Source organism: Symphalangus syndactylus, chromosome 16, assembly GCF_028878055.3.
Source record: "Symphalangus syndactylus isolate Jambi chromosome 16, NHGRI_mSymSyn1-v2.1_pri, whole genome shotgun sequence".
In the NCBI taxonomy this organism is placed as follows: Eukaryota; Metazoa; Chordata; class Mammalia; order Primates; family Hylobatidae; genus Symphalangus; species Symphalangus syndactylus.
The window spans coordinates 17,668,127-17,682,756 of record NC_072438.2 but is presented as its reverse complement, the minus strand read 5'-3'; the positions used below and the strand labels follow the sequence as shown (position 1 = coordinate 17,682,756).

The 14,630-nt window shown below is 41.3% G+C and overlaps 1 protein-coding gene across 3 annotated transcripts in view; it reads left to right on the top strand.

The window, feature by feature from the left end:
• The window catches only part of ZBTB49 (zinc finger and BTB domain containing 49), a 30,322-nt gene that overhangs the window by 2,119 nt on the left and 13,573 nt on the right, over nucleotides 1–14,630 (top strand). Inside the window, exons 2-4 of one of the 3 annotated variants that reach the window (XM_055246319.2) lie at nucleotides 7,611–7,781; nucleotides 9,681–10,777; nucleotides 13,779–13,825. In XM_055246319.2, coding sequence (XP_055102294.1) covers nucleotides 7,630–7,781; nucleotides 9,681–10,777; nucleotides 13,779–13,825 — 1,296 coding nt within the window. In that variant the 5' untranslated portion in view covers nucleotides 7,611–7,629. Of the gene's footprint in view, nucleotides 1–7,610; nucleotides 7,782–9,661; nucleotides 10,778–13,778; nucleotides 13,826–14,630 lie in introns of all 3 variants that reach the window. The other 2 variants (XM_055246320.2, XM_063619383.1) reach the window with 2 other exon arrangements.

Here is a 14,630-nt window from a genome sequence, read left to right as displayed (position 1 = left end):
GCGACGATACTTGTTTTTCCCACTAGACTGATGCTTCATGAGGACATGGATGACCATATCTGATGTGTTTGCCATCGTACCTTCAGTGCCTAGCGCATAATGGGCACTCTGTAAAGTTAAGTGAATGTTGGAAAACTGAGACACAGAGCCTGTGGAGGGCAGGGAACACATCTGTTCCGTTTGTCAGCATTCCATCCTCGCGACAATCTGTTGCACATGTTAGGCACACAGTTTCTGTTTAACTGAATTGGCCTTCCCTGTATGATTAAGTGTCAGCATAAAGCTAAGACAAGATTCCAGGTTTGTTTGCTTCAAGCCAGTGCTTTTATAAGTAGGGTGGAGGTGAGGAGCTACGAGTAAGCCATTTGGAAAGTATGATGATGGGCAGACTCATTAGGAGCCCTCTGTGGTAAGCTTGATATTAAGGTGCGTGAACTGTGGGCCCTTGGAGAAGTAATCTATTAATGGCTCTGCTGAAAAAACATCCACAAATTCTATCCAGTAGTATTTGACCTGTTGGTAGAATTGAGGGGCCTTTGCTCTAGGAGTCCTCTCTGCAGGTTGAAATTCCATTCTGGCTCTAGTTTTCTTTAGAAGCATTTCTTCATTCACATTGATCTAAACTTTTTTTTGTTTCTTTTCCCCCATATTTTCATTTTTTGATGCCATTCATACCATCTTTCCACCATCACATTCCTTGTATAGATTTGTAGCTTTTAGAACAAGAAAAAACCTCTAAAAGAGATCACCTAGTCCAATAGGGGACCTCTCCATTTTTATAGATGAAAAACTGAGGCCCAGAGTCTCATCCATCCAGAAATATGTATTGAGTGCCTACTATGTCGAAGGCACTCTGCGAGGTACCAGAGATACATTGTTCAATAAGACAGATGGAGTCCATGTCTTCACCACAGAAAATTTTTGACTGCTTGTCACCAGGTGAGTTAGTCGCAAAGATGGAAGAGAACCTTCTGCTCCTTCTGTCACACTGCAACACCTTGTGTAGCACATCTTAGTCCTGAATTGTGCAGTTCCTTAATGCAAAGCTTGTCTGGGATTACCTGGACAATCAGGCATAGGCAGTAGACTGAAGAGGCAGCTGATTCTGATCAAAGGAAACAGTGGTTATGAATGCAGCTTTGGCGTCAGATTCCCTGGCTCTGAATCCCACCTCTGTCCGTTATTGCTTACCTGTTTGTAGTTGTGTGACCATCTTCTCTGTACATATTCAGGTTTTCTGTTGCTGTGTAACACACTACCCCCAAATTTAGTGACTTAAAAACTATTTTATCTCATAATTCTGCAGGTTAGGTCCTCAGGCAGGTGTCAGCTGAGAAATTCTTCAATTCTGTGTGGTGTCAACTGCGATCACTCAGTGGCTTTCAGCTGGAGGAGGGGCCAGCCTGGAGAGGTCAGGATGGCTTTTCTGGGAGCCAGCTGAACCCTTCTGTGTCTCCATGTGTTCTCTCTTGCTGGGCATCTTACAGGTGGCTCAGGCCTTCCATAGCCACTGTTCTGAAAGATGGGAAGTGGAAGCTGTTAGCTCTTAAGGCCTGGGCCTGGGAAATGAGCACAGCTTTGTAAGCACAGAATCTGATTAAGGCAGAGCCTGCACAGGAGGGAAGGAGACCTAGACTCCACTACCCGGTGGGAGAATCATCAGAGAATTTGTGGCCATCTTAAATCTGCCAAATTCCTCATTGTCCTCACCTGTAAAATGTGGATAATAGTAGCACCTATCTTATAGTAAATGAGTTAATAAGTGTAAAGGGCTTAGAATAGTGCCTGGCATCTAGGAAACATAAGTATTTGTCATAATCATTACTATTATTAGGTATAAGATACATTTTTGTTTATAGTTATAATTTACAGAACACATAAGAAATGTAAGATACAATTTTTTTCCAGACCTTTTTATAACCTTATTGGGAAGGTACAGGATTAACATCATGAAATAATTTAGAGAACTATACAAAATGATATGAAATAATAATAATTATTATTATTATTTTGAGACGAAGTCTCGTTGTGTTGCCCAGGCTAGAGTGCAGTGGTCCAATCTCGGCTCACTGGAACCTCGGCCTCCTGGGTTCAAGCGATTCTTCTGCCTCAGTCTCCAGAGTAGCTGGGATTATAGGCATGCATCACCACGCCTGGCTAATTTTTGTATTTTTGGTGGAGGTGGTTTCGTCGTGTTGGCCAGACTGGTCTCGAACTCCTGGCCTTAAGTGATCCATCTGCCTCAGCTTCCCAAAGTGGTGTGATTACAAGCATGAGCCACCACACCCAGCCTATAATTCTTATAGTAAAAGTAAATTGTGTAACAGTTAATAACTGCGTAGCATCATAACTCTGGGGATCATTCCAAATAACTTTTTCCTTTATCAATTCCACAGAGTTAGAGAATGTCTGATTTTCTAATTAGACATCTACCTAATATATCTAGACATTTACATTTGTATAATTACACAATTTTACCTAATTTTAACAGGTCCGTGGAGGAGGGTTTCGTGTGTGTGTGTGTGTGTGTGTGTGTGTGTGTGTGTGTGTGTTTAATGTCTTTTTTCCCATGGGTGATAGCATAGCATAAAAGCATAGACTCCAGTGTTTAGGGGCCAGGATTCAAATCCTGCCTTTGGCACATAATAGTTGTATGATCTTGGATAAGTGACTTAAAGTCTCTATATCTCAATTGTTTCTCTTGTAAATGATGGTAATTGGGTTCTTATAGACTTGTTTCAGTTAATGGATGTTGTATTAATGCATTCTCACACTGCTATAAAGATACTACCTGAGACTGAGTAATTTATAAAGGAAAGAGATTTAAATGACTCACAGTTCCGCATTGCTGAGGAGGCCTCAGGAAACTTAAAATCATGGCAGAAGGCGAAGGGGAAGCAAGGCACATCTTACATGGCAGCAGGGAAGAGAGAACCAAGTGGGGGGAGCAGGGACTGCCAAACATTTTTAAACCATCACATCTACTGAGAACTCACTCACTGTCACAAGAAGAGCATGGGGGAAACTGCTCCCATGATCCAGTCACCTCCCACCAGGTCCCTCCCCTAACATGTGGGGATTATAATTTGTATGAGAACACAGGGCCAAACCATTATCAGATGTGATAATGCTCAGCACAGGTCTGTGGTAAGTAGTCAGTAAATTATAGCTAAAAAGAATGATAAACTTAGAAGCCTTTACAGGCAACCAGCTTGGCAGGGGTGGGTAACTGATTACTCACTTGGCTGTTACTACCCTTGAGGATTCAGCACTGGGAACAGTGTTCGCCACCTACCATCATGCCTTTCTTTCTGTACTCTTGTTTCGGGCAGTACCTCAGTGTTACTCTTTGTCCCAGTTTTCTCCGAGTCTCACTTTGATCTCAAACCAGGAGATCATGCCAGTACCCCAAACTCTACCCATTAGAAACAAAGCTTTCCATAAAGAGATGAGGGGAGTCAGAATAAGGTCTAGATTTGATAGGTGAGGGGATGGGGGATGAAATTTAGAGATTCTACATTGAAAGGGCATGCCATTGAAGAAGTTTAGCAGAGAGTTGAAGATTGGAACTGGTAGCTGAAGCTAAAGTTTCAAATTTAGGAGTTGTGTTAGAACATGTGAAAGCCAAGAATGAAAGTGATTGTCAAGGGAAAGAGGAGAGGGCTATGGTGCTGCACCTTAAGGAAGGCTTGAGGGAGACAAGCAAGGCTTGAGGGAGACAAGACCTTAAGCAAGGCTTGAGGGAGACAGGTACAGCATAGGGATGGGACAGATCAGGGACATGGGAAGAGAACCTGAAGAGTTCTGGGAAAGGAGGGATTTCAGGATGGGAGTTGGCCGACCACATTGCCATGTGTGGCGGGAAAGTTGGAGAGGATGGTTGAGGACTGAGGAAAGGTCATTGTTGGGAAAGTCTGTTTCAGTGGAGTGAGTGGCAGCAAGGTTGCAAGGTGATATGGTTTGGCTGTGTCCCCACCCAAATCTCATTTTGAATTTTTACTCCCACAATCCCTACGTGTCGTGCATGGGAGGAACCTGGTGGGAGGTGATTGAATTATGGGGGTGAGTCTTTCCCACACTGTTCTCATGATAGTGAATGAGATCTGATGGTTTTAAAAACAGGAGTTTCCCCGCACAAGCGCTCTCTTTGCCTGCTGCCATCCATGTAAGACATGACTTTCTCCTCCTTGCCTTTCACCTTCTGCCAAGATTGTGAGGCCTCTCCAGCCATGTGGAACTGTAAGTCTAATAAACCTCTTTCTTTTGTAAATGCCCAGTCTTGGGTATGTCCTTATCAGCAGCATGAAAATGGACTAATACACAAGGTGAAAAAGGAGTCATGAGAAAGTAAATTGGGGCATGTAGATAGCGATTTTGAAAAGCGTGAAAGAGAGGCCTGTGATGACTAGAGGAACCTAGGGGGAGGGCTTTGTCGTTATCCTGTTTCACTTTGTTTTCAACATGGGGCAATGTTGGTGTGTTTGTTTGGAGGAGCCACCAAAGGACAGGGTGAAGCAATGAAAGCTTCACTGAGGGAACCAGGTTCTAGGGGAGGCAGGAAGGCTCAAGGGGAGAGGGAAGGTTCATCTTGGGAAGGAGGAGGCACGTTTCATCCCGTGAAGCCTAAGGGAACGAGGGAGGAGTGAGTGGGAAATTTGGAACTGAGAAAAATTTAAGGCACTATGGTTATCAAGTTATACATCAGTTCAACCTTCTTTTATTTTATTTTATTTATTTATTTTATTTTTTGAGACAGTCTCGCTTTGTCGCCTAGGCTAGAGTGCAGTGGCACGATCTCAGCTCACTGCAACCTCCCCCGCCTGGGTTCAAGTGAATCGCCCACCTCAGCCTCCCCAGTAGCTGGGATTATAGGCACTCGCCATCATGCCTGGCTAATTTTTGTATTTTTGTAGAAACAGGGCTTCACCATGTGGGCCAGGCTGGTCTTGAACTCCTGACCTCAGGTGATCCGCCCACCTCAGCCTTCTAAAATGTTGGGATTACAGGAGTGAGCCACCACGCCCGACTGGGTTCGGCCTTCTTAGTGAAGTTAAAGTCACAGTCATTTTTATGAGTGAGGGAAAGAGACGTGATGGGAATGAAGACACTGGGAAGATCACAGAGGAGCAACCCCAAACCCAGAGCGGGTTAAGAATCGTGGGGCTGGGCGCGGTGACTCATGCCTTTTATCCCAGCACTTTGGGAGGCTGAGGTAGGCAGATTGCTTAATCCCAGGAGTTCAAGGCCAGCCTGGGCAACATAGCAAAACCCCATCTCTGCAAAAACTTTTTAAAATTAGCCAGGTATAGTGGCACATGCCTGTAGTCACAGCTGCAGCGGGAGGATCGCCTGAGCCCAGGAGGTTAAGACTGCAGTGGGCTCTAATTGCACCACTGCACTGTAGCCTGGGTGGCAGAGCTAGATCCTGTCTCAAAAAAAAAAAAAAAAAGAATGGTGGGAAAGTAGTAGGCGACAGCTCAGCTGAGCCCTGATCTGGAAGGTGGGAGGGTCAGGTATGAGTAAAGTATTCCCAGGACAGAACCAAAGACTTTCAGAGGAGAGCACAGGCAGAGATCTGCAGTCCACCTGCTCAGAATCACCAGAATACCTGTGATGCAGTCACCAGGCTCCACTGTAGACTGACAGAACAAAACCCTGGGATGTACCCAGGAATCTGCATTTTTAACAAGCTCCCCAGGTGATCCTTACGGATTATTACAGAATCCTTCCATATGCCAGATAATAGTCTAAATGTTCACACAGGTAACCGCAATAACCTGTGAGATAGGGTGAGGACAGTGGGTCACAAAAAAGTCATTTGCCCAAAGTCATATAGCCAGTGAGTGGTGGAACTAGGTCTCCAACCCACCGACCGGCCAAGAACATGGCTGGTTTGGGGAGCTACCAGTAGTTCATTTTGGCTGCCACATACTTGGAGTAATGGGAGATAAGTCTAAGTGAGAAGTAATCTAACTAAGAAGCTTAGATTTGGGCTTAGTGATGTAGTGACTTTTTCAGCAATGCTTAAGTACTGAGAATGAAGGCAAAGAAAGCAGATGATGCGTTTTTAGATTTTTAGTACCATACTGCCTTTTTTTTTTTCTGAGATGGGGTCTGTCTCTGTCACTCAGGCTGGAGGGCAGTGGTGCAATCATGGCTCACTACAGCCTCAACCTCCTGGGCTCAAGCAGCCCTCCTACCTCAGCCTCTCAAGTAGCTGGGACTACAGGCATGTGCCACCATGCCCAGCTAATTTTTGTTTTTATTTTTCATAGAGACAGGGTCTCACTATGTTGTTGCCAGACTGATCTCGAACTCCTGGACTCAAGTGATCCTGCTGCCTCAACCTCCCAAAGTGTTAGGATTACAGGTGTGAACCACCACGCCTACTGCAGACTGCCTAACCTTCATAGTCTTGTCCCAATCTGGTTCCATTTCTTCCAACTATTTCTCTTTCATAAATCATCCCCTACTAGACTGCGTCCCTAGACGTCCAAGACCATGGCTTACTGGCCTGTGTATTCTAGCATCTAGCTCTTACCTGTTTTGTTTAGTCATGCGTCATGCACTTCGTGTGTGTGTTTCCCTCACTAGAATTTCAGCTGCATGAGAGTGGCGACCTGGCATGTTTTGTTCATTGTTGTGACCCTACAGCCTGGCACACAGTAGTCAGTTGGTGAACAGAGGCTGAAGGATGAAACTTGCAGTGTCTACACAATGGCTTCCCATCTCCTTTGGAATCAGAGTCAGGGTTCGTAACAGGGCCCTCAGGCCTGCGGCATGACCTGACCCTCTGTCCCCTCTAGGATGTCATCTCCTGCCACTCACTCAGCCACACCTGAGCCCAGCAAGCTCCTGCCTCAGAGACTTGGTGCTTGCTGTTCTTTCTGGCCCAGGTACCTGCACAGCTCCTTCCCTTGCTTCAGGCATCTGCCCAAGTAGCCTCTTAGACAGGCACAAAGGCACGAGTAAGGGGACCTGCTGCTTTGCGATGTCTCTTATATCATTGTCTGGTGATGTTAGATATTTTGACCTGTACCTTATCTCCCAGAATAGGCCCCTAATTTCCCCAACTTCTAATTCAGTGACCTGTGTACAGGTGTTCGATAAATATGGATTTGATCTTAGCCAGCTGGCTTTTCTTTCACCTTATACGTCTTTATATATGTGTATATTATTTTATTTTTCATTTGACGTATTCCTAAGTAGACACAGAGAAGTACATACAGTATTAACATGGTCATATTCTAGATTTGTACTGTTTAAATTCTGTGGCTTTTAAAATATAAATTACAATTTCAGTCCCTCAGCCACATTTCCAGTGCTCAGTGACTATGTGTGGCCAGTGGTTACTGTATTGAGCAGTGCAGATAGAGAGCATTTCCATTATGACAGATAGTTCTGTTGAACAGCAGTGGTCTAGATGCCTCAGAAACAGTTGTGTGTGTGTGTGTGTGTGTGTGTGTGTGTGTGTGTGTGTGTGTGAGAGAGAGAGAGAGAGAGAAACTGATGGGAGAGTGAAGCACAGATGAATCAGTAAGTTTCAATCCCATTTAGTTTCCAGTGAGGTCCTTAAGAATATCTGTCGTATCTGTGATTTTTTGCTGTAGGTCACTTGAATGGTTGAGCATGGACCCTGTTGCTACCCACAGCTGCCATCTCCTGCAGCAACTGCATGAGCAGCGGATCCAAGGCCTGCTTTGTGACTGTATGTTGGTGGTAAAAGGAGTCTGCTTTAAAGCGCATAAGAATGTCCTGGCAGCATTCAGCCAGTATTTTAGGTAGGTGTTTTAGACTTAATTCTCCTAGCTGTGAATTGAGGGAAAGCTCTGTTAGTATGGAAGTATTCATATTTTGTTCTCCTTGGATCTCACTATCTTTATCTTTTTATAGCACATTGGACTTTGTAGGAGTTGTTTTAAGTTTTAAGTTTGTTAATCATTTTTATTATTTTTGCTTTTGTGTTTAGGGTAATCTGAAAAGAAAAGAGGCTCTTAAGTAAAATGAATTTGGGATGATTGAAAGTATTTTGGTTCTTTGTCTTTCATTTTAATAATTCTGGCTAATGTCAATCTTCTACATATATTTCTTATCCTTTCAAGATAAAATGATGGAGGAATTAAGTTCCTGGTCAGAATTTTTCTGTGATAAGAAATCAGAGGGGAAAACATATTCTGTGTGTTGGATTTTTCTTTTCTGTTTTTCTTAATTAAAGCATTTTAGTTTTTGTTTCTCATTTGAATATTCTAAGAAAACTTACAATCATTTTGGCTTATATGAAATATTTATTTATAAATAATGAATAATACCAAGACGTTGTGTTTCAGCTTATTTAAACATTACTCTGCATTCCCAGTTACTCAGGAGGCTGAGGTGGAAGGATCCCTTGAGCACAGGAGGTGGAGGCTGCAGTGAGCCGTGATCATGCCACTGTACTCCAGCCTGAGCAACAGAGCGAGACTCTGCCTCTCAGAAAAAAAAAAAAAAAAAAAATCGTTAGAGTTAAGTGATTCTGCGTAAATTCATTTTGTCGTTAGCAGGTTTATCTCTCTTTAAATACAATACTCTTTCTTTTTAAAGTAGTTTTTGTTTCCAAAATGCATACCATTTTACTGCTTTAGTAGACAACGTGGGACATGATTTGCTCTTTCTTTGATAATCCTGAATCATCAAATTGAGTCTCAGTTATTGTATAGGCCACATTACACATTGTAATGAATCAGCTTCTTAAGGTAGGTAGCAGGTGTTGTTCCTGTGAAAAATGGTCGCAAACTCTTGGGTTTGCTATCACCTGTTTTTTTCTGTCTTCCCAGGACAATTAAATTTTGATACTGTGATACACAGGCTGATTTGCACTTAAAAACAGAACTGAAGGCTGTTTGGGGGAAATAGGTGACTGCATTTGACAAAATGTCTTCAACTTACTTTACCTGAGCTTATTATTTCATACATAATAGAAATTTGTTCACCTGTGACCTTGGCTTGTATCCAGAATAAAGTGCCTGGGCTTTAGAGTGCCTTTTGGTCTTCACTAACTCTTAGGGTTTTTCTCACTGTTGGTTTTTGAACTGCTGGGTGGCTGAAAAACCTAACAGCCAAATAAATTACTGGTTACAAAGGAATGGTGTGGAGGGTTGGTTTATTCTAGCTATTTTTATTTGAAGTTTTCTAGGCACTTAGATGTGGAAATATTTGTGTATATGGTTATGGCCTAAAATATACTTGTGAGACTAAATATGAAATATTGAAAAGTGTATATTCTTTAATTTTGTATACTCTATTAGTATGTATTTAATATATATGGATAATTACCTTTTGAAAAAATATTTAGAGCAATCTTTTATTTCTTAGATCATATTGGGAATTATCTTAGAATCTTCTTGATTTGTGGTTTATCAGTCATATTACTGTATGTAATTTTTTAATGTGTAAATTTGAGTATATTTCAAAAATTTACTTTGAGATATATTTTGAAGTCTGCATACCCAATCCACTACTTTAATTCATCTGAATTATTTAGTTGGATGGTTTGCCAGATTGTTTTAAAGGATTAAAACATACTTATGTTAAAAGTCTTGACATTCACAGGATAGTATTTTTTAATATTAATATATGAATGTTATAAGAAAAAGACAGTGTGGATTTTTGACACTGTAAACAGATACTCTTTCTTTTACCAGGAGCCTCTTTCAGAATTCTTCAAGTCAGAAGAATGATGTTTTTCACTTGGATGTTAAAAATGTCAGTGGCATAGGGCAGATCCTGGACTTCATGTACACTTCTCATCTAGATCTTAACCAGGACAATATACAAGTAATGCTGGACACAGCACAGTGTTTGCAAGTTCAAAATGTTCTGAGTCTGTGTCACACATTTTTAAAATCAGCCACTGCAGTACAGCCACCTGGCATGCCTTGTAATAGTACATTGTCTCTGCAAAGCACCCTGACCCCAGATGCTACTTGTGTTATCAGTGAAAACAACTACCCCCCTCATTTACTGCAGGAATGTTCAGCAGATGCACAGCAGAATAAAACGTTGGATGAATCACATCCACGTGCTTCGCCATCAGTTAATCGGCATCACTCCGCAGGTGAAATCTCAAAACAAGCCTCTGATGGCAGCTGCACAGAACTGCCTTTCAAACAGCCAAATTACTATTACAAACTCAGAAACTTTTACAGTAAGCAGTACCATAAACACGCAGCTGGTCCCAGTCAGGAGAGAGTCGTTGAGCAGCCTTTTACTTTCAGCACCTCTACAGACCTTACCACGGTAGAGAGCCAGCCTTGTGCTGTCAGTCATTCCGAATGCATCCTGGAGTCTCCCGAGCACTTACCTTCCAACTTCCTGGCCCAGCCTGTGAATGACTCTGCCCCACACCCTGAGTCAGACGCCACATGCCAACAACCTGCCAAGCAGATGAGGCTCAAAAAGGCCATTCATCTGAAGAAACTCAATTTCCTGAAGTCACAGAAATCTGCAGAGCAAATATCTGAACCCAAGTCGGATGATGGTTTGACAAAGAGGATAGAATCTTCTAGTGAAAATACCCTAGAGAAAGCTAGCAGCCAAAGTGCTGAAGAAAAAGAAAGTGAAGAAGTCGTCAGTTGTGAGAATTTTAATTGCATTAGTGAGATGGAGAGGCCTGAAGACCCAGCTGCCCTGGAAGACCAGTCCCAGACACTTCAGTCCCAGAGACAATACGCATGTGAATTATGCGGGAAACCTTTTAAACACCCAAGCAACTTGGAGCTTCACAAACGGTCTCATACAGGTAACTGATTCGGTACCCACAGGCAGAAGGGAAGGACGTAATGCAGATGCTCAGACACCACTGGCTCTTCTTGTTTTTGTAAGAAGTTTTGCTATTGTTTGATGTCATTGATGATTTTAAACAAAATAAGGGGGATTAGCTACTTTTTATTGTATATTTTTGTTGATGCATCTGACTTAAAGTTTTGTAAATGGTTTTATAAAGCCACTTTAAAAAGGTGCATACTTTCAATTTTTATTGCAACTTTATTTTTATATGACAAGCCATCCGTCTCTAAAGAAGTATAGTAATTTTGGTGCACTCAGAATTTCAAATTAATTCTAAAATGGATAAGCTATATTTAGTTGTCTTTTTAGAATTAGATTAAGCTTATTTTTTGAAAGCATCATATAGGTTAATTTAGACTAATAATTTAGTTTGAATAATTCTACAAGTTCTCTTGGAAGGAATTTGAGTATCTAATTTTTAAAATTCTAATTTGGGAATCAGGAAGTAAACTTTTTAATAAGAATCAGCTTTAACCATTTGATATTCTCAAAAGAAAATTCTTTCAATTTAAACATTGAATTTTCAAAGTTTTGTTATCTTAATTTATGCCTCTTTCTCTTTCCCAAAAGATTTTTTAAGGTATTTTCTCTCTCTCTCTCTCTCTCTCTATACACACACACACACACACACACACATTGTGTTATACAATACATATATATTACTTTTCTTCCTATAATTAAACATGAGTTTAATAGCATATTACAGATGAACAACAATTACCTTGTAGGCATGAGAAGTAACATGCAACAGGACACTTCCACAACAGCTGCTTTTAAGGTGTTTGTATAATTGTGTTTGTTGATGTGACCTTCTGTTATCACTATGGATTCCCAGTTTGCATTTTACTACCTTGTATTATTGGGAGATTTCTTTGATAATTGTGAAAGCGCTTTATACATTTTAGTGCATTTGAATATAAAGTACTGTTATTATCACTAGTAGTTCAAAATTATTCCACGTGAAGGCAATATCACAGACTTAGTTTTGCCCTGATAAAACTTTAGATCATTCTGTTTGCCTAAATCTCCTACAGCCTAATGATTACTGCAATTTTTTTTTTTTTTTTTGAGACGGAGTTTTGCTCTGTTGCCCAGGTTGGAGTGCAGTGGCATGATCTCGGCTGACTGCAACCTCTGCCTCCTGGGTTCAAGTGATTCTCCTGCCTCAGCCTCCCGAGTAGCTGGGACTACAGGCATGCGCCACCTATTTTTTGTATTTTTAGTAGAGACAGGGTTTCACCATGTTGGTCAGGCTGCTCTCGAACTCCTAACCTCAAGTGATCTGCCCACCTTGACCTCCCAAAGTGCTGGGATTACAGGCGTGAGCCACAACGCTTGGCCTGATGGCTGTAATTTTTTATTTGTGAAACTTACCTGCTTAGCTTTTAAAGGAATCAAAAATTGTTTATTCTGGGAGAACCTCTTTGAATGACAGATACAGTCACAGCAAAGGTGCTTACTGGCACATAAATATTCTACCGAGAAGGGCAGCAATTCTCAAAGTATGGTCTGGGGAACCCTTTTTGGGGGTCTGTGAGGCCAACACTATTTTCAAAATCGTCTAAGATGTTACTTGTTTTATCTTCCTCTCATGAGTGTACAGTTAGTCTGCCCAAAGCTACATGATGCCTGATGAAGTCCTCACCCTGGTGGCCTGTGAAGTGTGTATTTACCTGTTCTAAAGATCACTCTGTTTTCATTTCTAATATGGTAGATATCAATAGCTATAGCCCATATTAACAAAAGCTCTTTAGGACCTCAATTTTAAGAGTGTGAAGGGGTCCTGAGGCCTACTGGAGTAGGATTGTTAACCTTGGTCATTTATTAGTCTTAGTAACTGGTGACCTCTCTCTCTTTTCAAATTCTTATATTTCTTATGGGGGCTTTAACTTATTATCTATCACCCCCAATAATTTCAGACATAAATGCAGTTTCATTTATTGCAATAAATAATTAATGTAATTATTAATTTATTATTAATTAATATAAATATAATTATTCAGGGTCAAGAAAGCCATTAGACATTTTCAGGATAAAATAAAATAAAAATATCCTAGAATGAGCCCAGAAAGCTAGTAAGCTGCTTTCTTCAAGGTAGCAAACCCCAACAATATAGTAGGAAGGGAAAACATTATTGTTACTTTTTAAAGAAGATCTTAATGAAACCATTTGATTTCAGGGAAATGGAGAAAATGAGAGGTTCTTAGTGTTCAAAGTCTATTCATTAGTGTTATGTAGATTAAAGGCAGTACCATGGAGTGTGCTTTTAAATTCAGATCATGTTCTATAGGCCACATTTCAGAACAGCTGTGGTTTTTTTGTAGTAGAGTACCATCCTTACAATCTGTTCTATCCCCAAGTGCAGTTACTTAGTTATTGAAATTAGAGGTGATAAAGAAGTCCGCAGAGGGGCACATCTCCTGAAATGAAATCTTACTTTCTCCCGTGAGCAACCAAGGCAGGAAGACTGTGCCGAGGGGCTCTTTCCCTTTCACACTCATGCTTCAGGAGGTCCTACTGTGTTTGGGGCTCTCTGTGCTGATACCTTTTGTGGTGTGAACAAGTGACCCTGTTTCTGCTAGGATTGGTGGTTGGGTGGCATCAGGCTGAAGAATAGGTGAGCAGGATCGTACTGTTCAGCAGGAAAACTCAATCACAGGAAAAGACCACTTCCAGAATGTGGGTCTGCTCTGGATGCAAATAAAAACATTGATTTTAACATAGGTTTTGTTGGAGAACAGTTAAATTTTTTAGAGGAAAATATTACTTTTATCATCTCTGTGTAGAAATAAAGGCAAGAGAGAAGTATAAGGAAGTAGACACTCCCTATTTTCATACTGTTAGTATGCAGAATGTAATGCCATTTTGAAAGTACATAGGAGGTCATTTAAACAAAAAATCATTGAACAAATACTAGTAATGATTTTACAAGTTGTTGTTTTGTTTTGTTTTAGGTGAGAAACCTTTTGAATGTAACATTTGTGGGAAACATTTCTCTCAGGTGGGAATACTCTTATTTATTGTTAATAATTGGAAACCTGCAACACAGTGTTTTTTTATTGGAAATAAGACATACCTTTGTACTTGTGAGAGAAGCCTCTAATGATATCTGTAACTTAAAGACTTCAGAATAAATCAGGCGAAATCCTTTTCAAGAAAACAGATTTCTAGTTCTTTGAAAGAAAAATAGCATTTTCATGTGTGAATTCTTACAATACTTTTTTCCCCTTGCTAAGGATGAGGCCAAACTTAGCATATGTCTTCCATTTCGTGAATGAAGTTCACAGTAAACCACCTTGAGCTTGGCGTACCTGGAGGCTGCACATTGTGCTGGGATAGGCTGAAGACAAGTAGTCTCCTTATTCTTGTTGGGACTGTAGATTGTAGGATGCTGGAAAAAAGATGAAACAAGTTTTGTTCCCTGTTTTGACTGCTACCTTCAGCTGACCTCCATTAAGGTCATTTGGACACATAGTCATTCAGTCCTTAAGGAAACATTTGTTTTACCCTCCCATGGGCCAGGGGCTGTGCTGGGCGTGGGACACAAAGAAACCTAGAGACCTAATGTTTTCTAGAAAATGGCTCGTGGGAACCTACTCTCTCTGAAACAGAAGGTAACTATTCACCGCCATGTGCAGTGCCCTGGGCTTCCAGAGGTAGATCATACAGAAGCTGCTGCAGGGCGTGAGGGCGCAGCTCTTCAGGGCACAGTCACTGGCACGACTGTCTCACACACAGCATGGTAGATCCTGTGGCAGCAGTGCGTGCCTCTGGAGCTGGGAGGCAGGCCCCGCAGAGCTTGGAAA